The sequence below is a fragment of the Argiope bruennichi genome, chromosome X1, assembly GCF_947563725.1.
Source record: "Argiope bruennichi chromosome X1, qqArgBrue1.1, whole genome shotgun sequence".
Lineage (NCBI taxonomy): Eukaryota > Metazoa > Arthropoda > Arachnida > Araneae > Araneidae > Argiope > Argiope bruennichi.
In genome coordinates, this window is record NC_079162.1 from 74,026,302 (window position 1) to 74,043,466 (window position 17,165).

The 17,165-nt window shown below is 30.1% G+C and overlaps 1 protein-coding gene across 4 annotated transcripts in view; it reads right to left on the reverse strand.

Moving 5' to 3' along the window:
• The window catches only part of LOC129958126 (sodium/calcium exchanger 3-like), a 206,101-nt gene that overhangs the window by 55,814 nt on the left and 133,122 nt on the right, over positions 1-17,165 (reverse strand). For all 4 annotated transcript variants that reach the window (XM_056070324.1, XM_056070325.1, XM_056070321.1 and 1 more), the window contains one exon: positions 7,219-9,105. In XM_056070324.1, the coding sequence (XP_055926299.1) occupies positions 7,219-8,933 (1,715 nt within the window). In that variant the 5' untranslated portion in view covers positions 8,934-9,105. The remainder of the gene's footprint in view (positions 1-7,218; positions 9,106-17,165) is intronic.

Genomic DNA, 17,165 nt, shown 5'->3' on the forward strand with positions numbered 1-17,165 from the left:
ACTATCTAGAATGACTTTGGACGTGAGTATGACGTCAGTTACATAATGAGTCTGAGCAAACAAATACCAAATATATATATAAAAAAGTTCCCGTGACTTTGTGGGGATGACTTGGTCATTCGTAGTCGAAAGAAAATAGATTTTTTTTTTAAAGAACAAGGGAGAAAAACTCCTCTATTTATAGATCGCCTTCAAAGAATAATTGCTTCCCAGTGCTCTGTCTAAATTCGTTGCCGAAAGGTGAAAGAGGTACTTATGTAGTTCAAAGCCATCCAACGAGAGGTGGAGACAGAAGCTTCGAAGTGGATGAGAATTCCTCGCTTCCAGGCATAAAATTCAGCACTTTGCAAGCACGATCTTTGACGATCAATCATCAACCTAATACAGCTGAAACAACTGATTCAGCAAGCCAACCTAGCACTCGAAGATAGCACTCAATTATTAGAAGATATTAAGAATTACTAGAGCAATAAATTGTGAAGAGCCTAACTTTTAGAAGCCGGTGGATCTCCGGTTTCGGATTTATTTCGAGAGAAATATTGGCAAAGATGGGATGATGGATCATTTTGGTTGGCTTGAGCTAGAGTTACTGTTAATGATTCGGAGTAAGCACAATACAACCACTTAAAATAAGAGATGGTATTGGGGATATCGTTTAATCCTTGCTGTCCTAAAGAATCGATTTTATTACATATTAAGTATTTTGTAAATAAACAACTGTAATAATTTTTTAAATCTATATGGGTATGTAGGATATGGAGCAGTATTTTAACTGAGCAGTCTCATGCGGCTAAAAAAATGCTTCATTCTTTTACTTGTTAAATGACATAAAATGTTCATTTTGTAAATGGAAAATCTACTTCGAGCAATCACTTACCAATCAAAGATAGAATTCAGAAATTAAAAAAAAAATATTCAATGAAGAGTAAATTGCAAAAGGTCAGATGTCTTTATTATTAGAAGAAGAATGACAAGGTAGGATGACGGATTCTTCCATTCAGTTTGAACTTTAATAAGCATTGTTGACTAAAAAAATAATGATAACGACAAAGGTTTAAGCAAATGGCATTTTTGAGTAGAACACGTGGTCTTTATCACAATTCCTCAAGCACTATTTGGGTTTTGTGTAAAATAATTTCTGTTATGTATGAAGATTTTTTTTTTAAATTCACTTTTGTAATTTATTGAACAATTCGTTTTACTTACTGGTAAGACGCAAAAATGTAAGCAAATTAGTTTATTGTGAAATCGACTTGCATACATGTAAAATGCTCGGGGAAATTTTAATTTAAGCTTAGGCAAAAAATAAAAGTATTTCAGTGCAAAATAAAACATTTTAATTAAAGTTTATAAATTCTTATTTGTAAATTCAATGTTTTTAAGGATGGCATTTTGTAATTGATTTTTCAGTAACTTACTCCTGCACAAGTGGTCTAAAATCTTGTTCAATTATTGGTTTCCGATAACAATAGAATATTTTAATAATTTTCGAGCTCTTAACTATCAATTAATATATTAATTTGAATAAAAATTGATTTCATAGACAAGGTGCCATCTAAAATTTCATTTGAAAAATATTAATTTTTAATTTCAGATACATATTTATAATCATTAATTATGAAATATATAAAAGAGTAAAAACAGAAAAATAATAGAAATAAAAAAAGTTTGAAACCATTTTATTAGTGTAATAAAAAGTAAGGAATTCATTTTTCCTTTTTAATACACTGATAAATATGCTTTTTTTAAAAAGTTTTTTATATTAATTATATATTAATGCCATTTTTTCTATGAATTTCTAATGCCATAGGCGTTTTAAGGAAATATCAAAATTTAACAAATGTCACAAAAACATATGAGCAAAATTAACAACTTATAATTATTTCATTTAAATCTTGTTTTTAGTTATATTCATTTTATTGATTTTAGGGATTTATTTTTAATTTATCTAAAAAGAAAATGATTTGCTCCGCTTGCATTAATGTCTGCAGTAATTTTAAAATAATTATCGTAAGGAAAAGGAAAAGAATTCTTTAATTTCAAGATGATAGCCATTTCATTAAGTGCCGTTTTAACAACTATGGTTTTATCGTTATTGTATAGAATTGCCAAAAAATATTGTAACTTTAAAAATATTACAAATCATTAAATGCACGAAAATGCGTTCGTTACGAGAGATTAGAAAATAATATTTCCATAAAATTTTTCCAATTCTATTTTCTTTCTAATGACTATTAATAGAAAGTTAAAATTTCATAATATAGATATTGATTTAAATAATGACTTTTTAAAATTACTGTTGGGCATTGTTAGCTCGCTAGCATGGGAATTCTAATGGGATATTTAAAGACAAATGAAAAATATGTCTTCTGGAATGAGTACATAATTATATAAAATCGCAATTAACTATAAATGAACGGTGAAACATTTCATTAAATATTGCATCTAAAATTTGCTAACAGTGTATGGAAAAAATTTAATATGTTTAAGAAAAAGCACATATGCATATTAAATCAAGAGACTAATACTATGATGATTAATAAAATTTTTGAGGCGGAATGGTTATAATTATAATTACAAAAGCACTTGCGTATATTAAATTATTAGTTACAATTTTCTCTATAAAATCTAGTAAAAGTTTTTCTTTAGTCAAATGTAGAGTTTTTAACAAGGTTTAAGTTTTATGATACAGTTCTTGCCCAAATTTCTTTTGTTATTGAAATGCGTGGAATTATTTCTTACTGTAATAAACTGATAGTTAATTTCACCTCATAATATGTGCAACGAAGGAAAATTAATATTTAGGCATAATTCGTTGTAATTCGTTTATTTAAAAATTAAAGTAATTAATTTAGCGCAATTTTAAACGTTATTATTTTGTATGACAGCATTCATGAGTATTATATTCAAGTACAATCATATTATGAGTTTATTTTTTTGAAACCGGATCCTCCACCAATTTTCTTATCGAAATAATTCTAAATTAATTTTTGTTGTCTATTAGAGAGCAAGAATTGGCACTTGTTTTGCATTCTAGTCAAAAATTCATATGCAGAAATTAGAAACATTTAATTGGCAGATTATTATTAATATTAGGTTAAACATATTAGGTCGTAAATTTCAATTTCTAACGAGTTTACTTTGCATATGATTCACTGTATGTCATCCCCTTGATGTACAAATTTATTCTATCATCAAACTACAGATTCTATTTTAAGAACACAATGCTATTTCGAACAAGACAAGAAGCCGCAAGAATACTAAGATGCATCCTATGACCTTTGTTTTCTTAATTGCTACGAACGTCAAAGGTAGCGGAAAGCAACGAACCTCAAAATATCGATTTTGAGGGTTTTAAAGAGTTGGAACCATTCAAGCCCATCGAATTATTTTTTCCCTCAAATCTCACGTGGCAAATAATTAGCAGATTAAAGCATCAAAGAATTCTGATAATTCTATTATGCAAAAGAGAAAATGCACGTGTCTGTTCATCTGTCGCAAGAACTTGTTGAAATGTTGAATACTAATAATATGACTTATGCGTCATTCTGGGGGTCATTTGTAGGTCAACTGTGTTATTTTCAACTTTTAAAAATGATAATATTTATATATATATAATTAAGCAAGGAATATAATAATGAAAAATTCTTAATTAAAGATAATTATTTAATTAAATATGAAACAGAGATGTAGATATATTTGTATTTCTGAGGCCTTTGGATATATTTCTGCTCGTGTAATTCATGATTTGACGGAATGTAGTAATGCAAATATTTCCGACTAAGCAGTTGAATACTGAAACTAGTATATGATATTTCTTATAAGTGAAATGTTAAAAATTACTTTTTATTGAATAGTTTAGACTAGAAATTAAATCTACAATTACGGATCAAGTTTCCAATATTATTAAAGTTAGACTTTTCAAAGGTTCTTAGTAACTACAGAGAAAATAATGATGGAAAGTTTTAGCACACATCTTAGTTCAATGGACAAGAAAGGAAAGTTTTTACAATAACTTCTATTCCGGAAAACTAATAAAGTTTACTGAATTGGGGAAAAATTCTGCATTGAATGTAAACATGAAAAAAAAAACAACTTTTTTCATTATTAAAAAAGTAATACAACTCGGAAAAAGTAAACTCGGAAAAGATTCCTTCTCACCCAAAAATATCTTATTTAAAAACATCTAGAGGAATCCTCTTAAATAAAGAAAAATATGGCGGGCATAGTTTTTCTTGGATGGACGAGCTCCTCCAGACATTTACCGCTCGGAAGAATTTCTGAATACCTATCTCTAGAGAAACATCAAAGAAAGTTTACTTCGTCTTTTGGTGGAATTGAGGGAAGAATTTTTTCAAATTCTTCATTCTTTATTGTTCAAGAAAGAGACATGCTAAGCAGTTATTCTACAGTAAAAGGCTAGGCAATATATAGCTTTCTTGCTTATTGAAATCCTGTAATATATATATTTGGAAAGTGTATACATTGTATACACTTTCCGAATTATATAATTTGGAATAAAATAATCATAATATATAATAGATGAAAAAAAAAGGATTCGTTTACTTTATCGTTTGGTCAAATTGAGCAAAGATTTCTTTTCCCATTCTTCATACTTTTTTTTTTTCAGGAAACAGCCATACTAAGCTGTTATTCTATGGCATACTGCTAGACAATATACAACTTTCTTACATATTGAAAATTTATTATATATATGCTTCGAAAGTGTGTATATAATGTTTGGAATAGTAATCAACTATATAATAAATAAATAATATAATAAAAAAATTTCCTAATCTTCATTCTTTTCTTTTTTAGGAAAGAGACATGCTATATGCTGTTATTCTATGGCATACAGTTCGATAATATACAGTTTTCTTGGGTATTGAAAATTTATAATATACTTGTTTGGAAAGCATAGACATAATGTTGGGAATGTTAACCTGTTATCTTACAAATGAAAATTGGGATTAGTTCACTTTATCGTTTGATCAAATTGAGGAAAGGATTTTTCCTATTCTTCATTCCTGTTTTTTTTTTTTCAGGATAGAGACATGCTAAGCAGCTATTCTATGGCATACAGCTAGAAAATATACAGCTTTCTTGCTTACTGAAAATTTATAATATATATGTTTTTGAAATAGACGAATAATGTTTAAAGTGGTAAATAATTAAATTTTAAGTGAAAAATGAATGTAAGCATATGTAATGTCCAAAGATGATAAAGTAGATTCAAACAGTATTAAAATTTAAGGAATATATTTGAAGTATTCGTAGACATTTTTGATCACATTTTGATAAGAATATGAATAAAATGGAAGATTTAGAGTTTTATTTACTGAATTAGAAAAATAGAGAACTAGAAAGACTTTTAGAGAATTTTATATTCAACTTATTATTCGTTGTTTATTATAATTAAATTGGATTTTTCGCAGGACTACATATAATTTTTTGCTATTCTTGAACAAAAGGAATATTAAACCATAAAGAGAATTGAAATTTTTCCTCTAAGTCAAAAGTTTATTGTCTGATAGAAGGAGAAAGCTTCACAGAAGTCAAAAGAAATTTTATAACCGCAAATGATATAAAAGAGCCTATTTGCTCCAGGATTTCCTGTTGAGAATAGAAAAAGAACTTATGACAACAATAACATATCTTCTTAAATCTTATCAGACAGAAAACATTCATATTGAATTGCAAATATGAAGAATTTTTGGAAAATAAACGGTAAAACTGAATTGGTGATTTCCATTTTTATTACGTTTGAATTTTATTCTATCATTTAGGGGGAATTACTATAACTATAATCTTAACTATGAAAGTATTTTTTTATTTTCAAAAAAAATTTAGCTTGAAATTGAAATATCTGTGTTAAATTTTATTTAAGTTGCTTTCAAATTGTTGTCGCAAGGAGTTTTCTTACAAATTATGCATCCATCCAGTATTAAATGGGAACTCTTTTCAATTTAGTATAAGAATGGTCATGTTTAAGAGTTTTTTATTTTAAGTTCAAAAGCTTTAAATCCAAAAAAGAAAATATATAAATAAAATATAAATCCAGGATTAATAATGCAAGATACTGAAAATCAATTTAGAATGAATTTCTAAACAATATTATTTCTTAAAATCATGAATTTAAGTGAATAAAACGATGCTAACTATTAATACATAACATGGTGGTGAGCCTATTAAGCATTTTTTATGCATGTGAAAATCAATTTAGATGTTATTATTTAACTGGTTTAACTAATTAGTAAAGCTCTTTCTCAATAATATTATTGTAATGTTGTTATAAAAACCTCAGAATCTTGAGAGGGCTATCAATTTTTCTAATAAATTCTTCATTCTATGTGGCATATGATATTTTATTTAATGAAAATTATATTTTTAAACTACTTATTAAACTATACACTTTTTTTTATTTTCTGTATGTGCATGTACTACCTATCAAAATTAGCGAAAGAGCATATTTTCATAAAATATTTATGGCTGGATTTTTTAAAATCTATTACAATGTAATAACTTTTCTGTTGGCTGATTACTTTATAAATAATCACTAGCAGCACTAATTTCTAGAAGAAAGAAGGAGAGTACTTTATTTTAAAGTTTTAATATTAAATTAATCTCCTCGTTGACTGACATTATTAGAAAAAAAAACCCTTTTAAATAAATCTGTATAACTAATAAAATAATAAAATTTGCTTTTTTTTCAGTAATATTTATTTAAAGAAATAAGAAATACAAACGAGCTCATTGTATTTTCAGAATTAAAAATAAATCCCTGACGGTTCATATCTATTAACACGTTGACTGCCAACCGTGAGATAACTGGTGATAGTTAGATTCCTTCAAAACAAACTTTGGTGTCAACGTGGTGAATTGTGCCTTTGTTTACGAATACCAATTTGATTGGTATTCTCGAATATTGCAATAAAAGAAAAGTTTTCTTTATATTATTTATTAAAAAATTATACATAGAAATTTAAAAAAAATCATTAATTTTTTTTAATGCGTGTAAATAAGAATCTCTCAGTAAAAATCAATACCAGCTCGTCAAAATTATGTAAATAGGAATAGTTTTCTTGCGTTAATAACATAGCATGGAATTATGAATTTATTTTAAATTATTTTTCAATAGTTTTTCAATGGGATAACCTTAGGCAAACAAAGGAAGCTTGTTAAACAACGGCATGCTAACAATAAAAAAACTGTACTTACGATGTTTCGTTGTTCTCAAATATTAGTTCTCCCTCAGTGTGCTCGTATTCGACTCCTGGCTTAGCTGTGCCTTCAACGGTGCGGAATGGCAAGATGACTCGTCCACGGGCACCACTGAATCGGTTCACCTTCAATGGATATTCACCTACTGATTCTGCTACTTCCACTTCTGATTCTGGGAAAAGGAAGATTCCTGCGTGGTCATCATCTAAAATCATCACAGTGGCCAAGAAAGGTGTGGCTAACTCTACTGGCATCCTTGGTTCCATTTTATCAATGATGTAATGTGGATTGGATAATCTCACATAAAAGTGCTCATCTTCTTCAAAAACATCATCATCAATGACTGTAATGAAAAATTGCTTCTCGGTCTCCCCTGGTCCAAATATGAGTGTTCCCTCAGCTTCTTCGTAATCAGATCCTGCGTTGGCTGTACCATCTTCAGTTTTGTAGTCAACGGCCACGGCTTCGTTCAGATTACCATCTCGTACAACTGTTACAGCAAACTCACCCACATTTTCCATGACAGTGTAATGACCCGGATCAAAACAGATGGAAACTACTTGTCTCTTACTTTCTTTTGATTCATCATCTTCTTTCTTTTCTATTTTCTCTAGCTTCCTTTTCATTAGATTTGTTCCTCCCATTAATTTCCTGGTGGCCTGAATTCGATAGTAAGCTCGACTTTTAGGGCCCCGATTCAGGATCTCTTCTCTAGCCATCATTTCAATATCTTCCATACTTGCATCTGGGTGTTTTCGGCGTAGTTCCCTCAAAATTTGAATGTACTGCATTCGATGCTCTTCGAATTCTCGGATGTCGTCACTTGATTCTTCTTCGTAGTTTTTAACATTTCCATCTACTATATGGTTGGTCTTGGTCATTCCCATTTCTACATCTTCTCCTCCTTCTCCGCTAACAATCATATTTCTTTTATTCATTCTATATTTTTTAGTCATATATCTGTAGATTAAAAATTGACGATCGGCTATGTAAGCTGTCAGAACTGTAGCTGGGAAAAACATGAATGTTATCAAACCTTCCCATACTTCAATAACACCAGGGGAAATAATTGTTAGAATCAAGTACAGCCAGATGTAGGCGAACACACTCCAAGTCATGGTGACAAAGAATACCCTTAAGTGTTTAATGCGCCTATTCTCTGTTGATGGAACAGACCATACACAGATAGCTATAATAACAAACATATTGAAAGCTGCACTACCAACAATCGTACCAGGTCCAAGCTCGCCAGCATCGAAATCTTGGGCGTAAACCTCAATAATTGATAGAAGAATCTCAGGAGCTGAAGATCCAAGTGCCATCAGTGTCAGGTTGGATACAGTTTCGTTCCATATCCGTACACTTATAGACTGTGTTTCACCATTTGGCTTTTTAATGACAACTTCTTTTTCTTTTGATGTAATAACTTCAATTGATGCCATGAACCGATCAGCAACGATGGAAACACCAACAAATAGATAGGCTAGAGCGACAAAGTACACAATGCCTCTTGCTACTATATCTCCCGCACTTAAATTTTCTTCCGGTAGCCATATCGGCAGTAGAAGCCCGTCTTTGCACTGAGTATTTGCAGTAGTGGAAGAAAGGTTCGTACTTGTATGGTCAGATGACCTGACTGGCGAGGCCAGACTGATCAAGAGGAAGAAAGTTGCCAAAAGGCACTTTCTAAATGTTTTTAATTGCAAACTCATTTTAAAGCCTTGAATACTACACAAAAATTAACCGTCTAAAACTCTGAGATCCGAGATTAGACGGCTTCAAAAGAATTCTTTGGTACCTTTTAACCACGCCATTGGTTAAAGTCGAACCACATCAGCAACTGACCGTTCGCCAATCTCTTCTTGTAGACACTGAAGAGAAAACCTGCGAAAAGAATAAAATCAGGTCGTTAAACATTTTCATTCTCAAACACAGAGGGAGGAAAAACAAGTGTAAAGAGCAGATCGATAATCTCAGAGAGGCGACAAAACCTACAGACCAGATAACAAAAGGTGCGACCGATATCTAAGGCTATTTTAGATAACGGAGTGTAACGTTCTTGTTGATCGAAACAGAGGATAAGTTTTGATGCTTAAACAGAGAAAAGCTATTTTATGGAATCCAGAGAATGACATTTTATGCTGTTTGAGAGCGTGCGAATTGACATAACTATTTTTTTACTATGAAATATATCGAATGTTTTACTAAAAAACGATTCGAGTTTTAAAATTGCATTCCATATACTTTACATGCGAAAATTTTTAAAATATATATAAAATTTTACGTTGGATTTAACGTTGATAAAGGGTGATTTTACTGAAAATTTAAACATTACTGTAAAATACTATTTACTGTAAACTTGAAACATTTACACTTAGAAAATTATCTGAATTTGGAAGTGCTTACGTATGGTCATAGCGTTGTTCAAAATTTACTTGGTTTTATAATATATTTGATATATTTCTCATTTACGAATAGCTAGACATATATAAAAATTTTACGAATAATCCTTACGGTAATGTTCCATTGAAAATGATAACATTTATCGAAAAGAATGAATAGTTTCATTTACAATTCTCAAGTTAGTAGAACGTTTAGTTTTTCAATGCATTCTATTATTCTTATCTCTGTTTATAAGATTTTAAAGTCTGAAACTAAACTAAACTGTATCTTAACATTTAAATATTTTTTCTGACGCATTTTTATAAATATTTGAAATGAAATCATATTTCAAAAAAGTGACAAATTTCATTAAACTATTGACAAGTATTCAATATATCAACTCATGCACACTTTGAAATACAAATGAAAACAAGGGTCATTGTGTCGTAATAAATAAAAAGTGATTTTAATAACATATCGCATATTATCTTTTGCCCACTGTTCTTGCTATCGCATCTTCACAGACCATAATCTGAACTGAAAAGCATTCAAGGAGTGGTCTTATCAGAAGTTGAAAATTGCACGTGGGTAAGTACTTTTTCTTTGTAGCGGATTTTTTCTATTTACGTCAGAGAGAAAACATTAAGTTTAAATGATCAGTTTTGGATGGTTAATTTTGTATTCCAGAGATAAATTATCTGATATTGATGTCTTTTACTGTATTTGCATTGTCCCAACCGTGTCTTCAGATGTGTTAAGTGTCGTAATTGCAGATAATAAAGAGACTAAAAATAAGCACTTTTAAAAATAGAATTCAGCTCACGATGCATCGTGCTTTGGAACTTAGGCGCCAATCTTTGTTTAATGAGCAACGCTACCTGTCTCAATTTTACAAATTTTACAACAGGAGAAAAAAATCCCGATCTTTTTATCGCAACTGGTAACGAATATGATAGATTTTTTTTCCACATCTGAAACAGATGTGAGGTCTAGACATTCTGAAGTCATGGGCATGGATGGTGATGTTGACTGCTTTAAAAACAGAAGGAAAATAATGTGAAAGCATTCACTTCTTCACCTAGACTGTAACCAGCATCGATGGTGGAAGCGCGTGCTGATTCGGTCTATGTATCAGTTTTTGTTCAATCTTTATTTGCATTTGCTACAAGTCATTTAACTAGAAATTTAATTAAAAGTTTTTCGAGTTTCTCTTAATAAATAAATAGACACTGACGCCAGAGTCCTTTCTTGACGCTACGGACGTGGCACCTTGTGTTTGGTAGTGATTTAATGTAGCGTTCAGGTACTCATGTATGATCTCATGCTCATAATAAATGTGAAAAAATCCATCACACTCTTTACTGGTTGCGAAAAGCTCATTTTCCCCCCTTTCTTTTGTAAAATTCGGAAAATAGAGATAGAAACTACTAAGCTAGTTGCGAATTACTACTAACGATATTTCTGGATTACAGAATTGTAGATACAGAAGCACTATGACAATGACTGTTGTCAAAAACTTTGATATTCTTAGTTAAATGCATTATCTTCATTGCCGTATAATTCTGAAATAATTCCATACTTCTGATGGCTCTCTGTTCTACAAAATTTTATTTACTGGTACGAAAAACATCAGATACTTTTGACGTTTGATTAAAATCTGAAAATAAATGTATATATCTACAGTTAATTGGGCATAGTCACTTATTAAATAGCCAGCTAGGAAATGTCTCCGTTTAAATGAAACGTTTAAATGCATTATCTTCATTGCCGTATAATTCTGAAATAATTCCATACTTCTGATGGCTCTCTGTTCTACAAAATTTTATTTACTGGTACGAAAAACATCAGATACTTTTGACGTTTGATTAAAATCTGAAAATAAATGTATATATCTACAGTTAATTGGGCATAGTCACTTATTAAATAGCCAGCTAGGAAATGTCTCCGTTTAAATGAAACGTTTAAATGCATTATCTTCATTGCCGTATAATTCTGAAATAATTCCATACTTCTGATGGCTCTCTGTTCTACAAAATTTTATTTACTGGTACGAAAAACATCAGATACTTTTGACGTTTGATTAAAATCTGAAAATAAATGTATATATCTACAGTTAATTGGGCATAGTCACTTATTAAATAGCCAGCTAGGAAATGTCTCCGTTTAAATGAAACGTTTAAATGCATTATCTTCATTGCCGTATAATTCTGAAATAATTCCATACTTCTGATGGCTCTCTGTTCTACAAAATTTTATTTACTGGTACGAAAAACATCAGATACTTTTGACGTTTGATTAAAATCTGAAAATAAATGTATATATCTACAGTTAATTGGGCATAGTCACTTATTAAATAGCCAGCTAGGAAATGTCTCCGTTTAAATGAAACGTTTAAATGCATTATCTTCATTGCCGTATAATTCTGAAATAATTCCATACTTCTGATGGCTCTCTGTTCTACAAAATTTTATTTACTGGTACGAAAAACATCAGATACTTTTGACGTTTGATTAAAATCTGAAAATAAATGTATATATCTACAGTTAATTGGGCATAGTCACTTATTAAATAGCCAGCTAGGAAATGTCTCCGTTTAAATGAAACGTTTAAATGCATTATCTTCATTGCCGTATAATTCTGAAATAATTCCATACTTCTGATGGCTCTCTGTTCTACAAAATTTTATTTACTGGTACGAAAAACATCAGATACTTTTGACGTTTGATTAAAATCTGAAAATAAATGTATATATCTACAGTTAATTGGGCATAGTCACTTATTAAATAGCCAGCTAGGAAATGTCTCCGTTTAAATGAAACGTTTAAATGCATTATCTTCATTGCCGTATAATTCTGAAATAATTCCATACTTCTGATGGCTCTCTGTTCTACAAAATTTTATTTACTGGTACGAAAAACATCAGATACTTTTGACGTTTGATTAAAATCTGAAAATAAATGTATATATCTACAGTTAATTGGGCATAGTCACTTATTAAATAGCCAGCTAGGAAATGTCTCCGTTTAAATGAAACGTTTAAATGCATTATCTTCATTGCCGTATAATTCTGAAATAATTCCATACTTCTGATGGCTCTCTGTTCTACAAAATTTTATTTACTGGTACGAAAAACATCAGATACTTTTGACGTTTGATTGAAATCTGAAAATAAATGTATATATCTACAGTTAATTGGGCATAGTCACTTATTAAATAGCCAGCTAGGAAATGTCTCCGTTTAAATGAAACGTTTTGAAACAAATTCAGGTCTTTTACAATTAATCAAAGGAACATACACCGTCATAATAGCATATTCTGAATCACTGGACTCCGCAGAAAACTGACAAACTTCTCTCCTATTTCTGGGTAAATAGTGATCGATCGCTGATGTTTATTTTGCGATTTAATGGCATAAGAATCAGGATTGGCCGAGATGGAGCCAGAAATAGAGGTAGAACTGATGTGTTACGTATTATTACAATAGGTAAAGAAAAATCGAATAAATGGTAAAAAGAAAAAAAAATGATGTTATCGATTCCTTCTAAAGCAACATAAGTTGCAATAAAATGTTTTTCATAAATTTAATGAAAATTTACAAAAAAAGTTCTTAAGAGCATAAATCAAGTAAATCTGAAAAATATGAAATGATTTTTTTCGCATATTTATTAACCCGTGGACCTATGAATTATGCGTCGCTTAAACTCCTTATTAAAACGAGCCATCTCTTTGGGATAGATTTTTTTCTTCTTTTCGTACAAGAAAATAAAAGCGATTTGAAATATTTAAGAATGTCCAAGTGATGTTTGTCGATTAAATCACTTTGAATCAGATATGTCATCCTATATGAAGATGTTAATCATTTCAAAGTTATATTATTTATATAAAATCCTCCAGGAAGTAGGAAATATTAATCGAAAATTTCCAATGAAATGCATTTTAACTCTATTTCAACTCATTTTTTGGAGAAAAATATTGAAACTGAGCATTACAAATGAGCTATTGTTTATATGAAGTGTTTTGTAACTACTATAATTAATTCCCCCTTTTCTGTAACAAACATCGAGAAGGAAAGGGCTTCATTTAATAGTGTGCAGAGTTGTTTGTTATCTTAACGGAAATGTATAGTTTTGTTATTCTTTTATTTAAACACTTGTAAGAAAATTTAACCACGTCTTTCAGTTGAACGGCTTCACTGGGAGGACGCGAAGCTCTAGAAAATCAAAATGACAGTGGGTTTCTTTATAGAAGCGCTGTTTTTGTGTCGACCAGTTTTTCACCAATCACAGGATGACTTCCTTTTTGCTGCTTTGAATGAGCTTTCAATCAAAATTCCGCATCCGTTAGATATCTTTTATTTACGATCGAAAAGGTTTCGCGTCTTTCAGATGCTTTATGAATAATGCATATCACGATCTTCTGTTATCTAAATCTTTCAGGGACTACGATGTGAAATCAGATTTTTTTTTTCTTTATAGCCATTACCCTAAAACAATATCAACGCATCAAACGTTTCATGCAAAAAGGGCTATAAAAGACTCTAATACTGAAATGCCTTAAAAGTACTGAATGAGGCAGTATGTTTGCGAGTGGAAATAAAGAGTGTACCAGAAGTTCTTAAAAGCTGTTTTACATTTTAAAATTAAATAAAAAATCAGTTAATTGGTGTAGAAAACTACGGCTTGCACGAAAATTCTTTTCCCAATATAAATATTTCCCCCTGTAAATATAAAAAAAGTTAATTCAAAAATTTCTCACAGATGGCACTATATCTTAAAACAGCATAACATTTCAAGGCAGTTACTGTCTGTTTTCAGACACAGAAGTCCTCTGCGCATGCGCCAGTCGGGTATGATTTCACAAAAATAAAAGGATAGTGGAAGAGATACTTATGTTTCATTAAGCAATAAATTGGATCATTGCATAAATTTCGAATTAAAATATATTAGCGCAAATAAAAAGGTAACTAAAATCAACATATAAAAAAATAGCAAAAAAAAAAAAAAAAAAGACACGTCTAGCAGAGAATTCTGCAAAAACTTTTTTCTTACTGCTCATCACTCTTTTGAGGAGTAAAATTGTCCAAAAGAGTTTATTTGAAAATAACAATATAAACTAACAACGTGTTTCTGAAATTAACTATATAAAGAATTTGTTTCACTACAAGGAATTTATAAACATTTATTTCGTGTAATCAAGTACCATATTTTAACTTGTGGGGATGTGGTGATAGTCCAAACCACAAAACTCCAATTCAATCCAAGCAGATTGCGGAATAGACTGGATCTTCATAGATAACTTATATTTAATCGAAAATCCTGAAAATCTCATATGTAAATTAAGCATATAAACAAGTAACGGCATCTAAGGCGGTTTTATGTTGTTTTTATTTTTGTTTTACTGTCTTAGGGATTCAGCGCCATCTATAAAAACATACAGAATTAACTATTTTATATTTCCAGGTAAACTTTTTATACCATGAATAGAATTTTAATGCGAATTACATTCTTCTACACCAATTAATTGAATTTATAATTAATTTAAAACACTGTCAATGACTTTTGGTACATCCTGTATATCCTGTAATCGAAAATCCTGAAAATCTTATATGTAAATTAAGCATATAAGCAAGTAACGGCATCTAAGGCGGTTTTATATTGTTTTTATTTTTGTTTTACTGTCTTAGGGATTCAGCGCCATCTATAGAAACATACAGAATTAACTATTTTATATTTCCAGGTAAAATTTTTATACCATGAATAGAATTTTAATGCGAATTACATTCTTCTACACCAATTAATTGATTTTATAATTAATTTAAAACACTGTCAAGGGCTTTTGGTACATCCTGTATTACGAATGCCAATGACATTTATTATTACAATAGATCTCTCAAATACATCCAGTCACGGGTGTAGTGCGGAAGTTTAGAGAGGGGGATGCCAGCTCAGGTGTCGTTCTCGTCATCTGCCAGTGGTTCAAAATTAGAAGATCCGTCCCATATTATTCCTAATGTTGCTTCAGAACTGGGCGTTATAACTAAGTAGATTATCTGCATGCTGAAGCTGGCCAGGTATATTCTTTTATTTCGCTGCTTACAGTATAGTCTTTATGAGGAGCTGTTCCGTTGGTGTAGAGATTAGAAGAAACGGCTTCATGATTGGATTTTTTAAAAATTATCGAACTTCTTTCCTCACAAAATTAATTTGATGCCTGGCAAATGAACGAATGTTGCAGTTTCTAACGCAAGATATTTTAAATAAAATTTTCTTATCATTTAAACAACAAACAAATGACTTATTTACTCGGGAAAAGGGTGAGTCATATTTACACCTCAAAATATCTAGTCATTGCCCCACTGTGAGTAAGTAATAGCTGCAAATCAGACGGTCTATTTCATAGGAGATTGTAACTTTTATAACCTTTTAAGAATGCTGAGCTCACCTTTGAATGTATATTTAGAATGTTATTAGCACTTGTGTTGGTGATAAGAGTTCTAATCGCCTATAAAACTCATGATTAGTTTGCAGTTATATTATCCCGCTAACTATTATCAATTCTATAAGGCAAGGCAATAAAATTACAGTAGATTTGTTTTCTTTAGGGATCACAATTTAGTAAGGCTATAAAAAAGTAATACAAGAAAGTCAATCAGCTCAAGGGCAATATCGGTATAGTAAAAGTGTGCGATAAATTTGCTAATATAAAGAAAAAAAATAAGGAAATTGAATTTTTTTAATGACTGAATTATTATCAACTATTTGATTGTTATTTTGGGGAATCTGAAAAAAAAATTAGTAAAAGTATCCACAAAATATTGAAAAAAAATTACTATCATTCAATTAAAAATCAAAAGACAGTGAACCTTTTGCAATTCCAAATAGCGATGTAAATTTCAAGTAATTTTTGAATTGATCTCTCAGCTTCAATTATGATATCACCACCAGATACAAAAAACACAAAATTGTAATCTTTAGGAGCAGAAATAAATGACTTTATAAATAACAAGATCGTTTCTCATGACATCTATCACTGAAGTTTCAGTAATTGATACACTTTACATTGCCATTACATATAAGAGCTATTTATTACATTATATAAAATCCTCCATGGCAGACTTTGGAAAATAATTTTAACTTAAAACCAAAGTTAAATTTGTATTTTTCTTATATTTTTATTTTGTAAGCTACTATCTCACATTACTTGATCGAATGAAGAAAGATAAAAGGTATATTATTACGCCAATTAAATAATTCTAAATAAATCTTGTAGTGCTTATTGAATTTTTGAACATAACTGAATGTTTGTTGTTGATTTCTGTTTAATGAAACTATGTAATACAGACAGCATTTTCAACCAAATACTTCTGCTGAAATTCTGAATGCTGCTTATTCAATTCTGCTGAATTGAATAAGCTGAAATTCATTGAAACATGCAATTAAATATGAGAGTTAATTGGAAAATAATTTTGATAAATAACTTCGGTTGAATGCCAAAAAATTAAAAAGTATGTTTGCACGGTATCATGTTTAATAAGAAAATGTTATTATAGTAATATACTATAA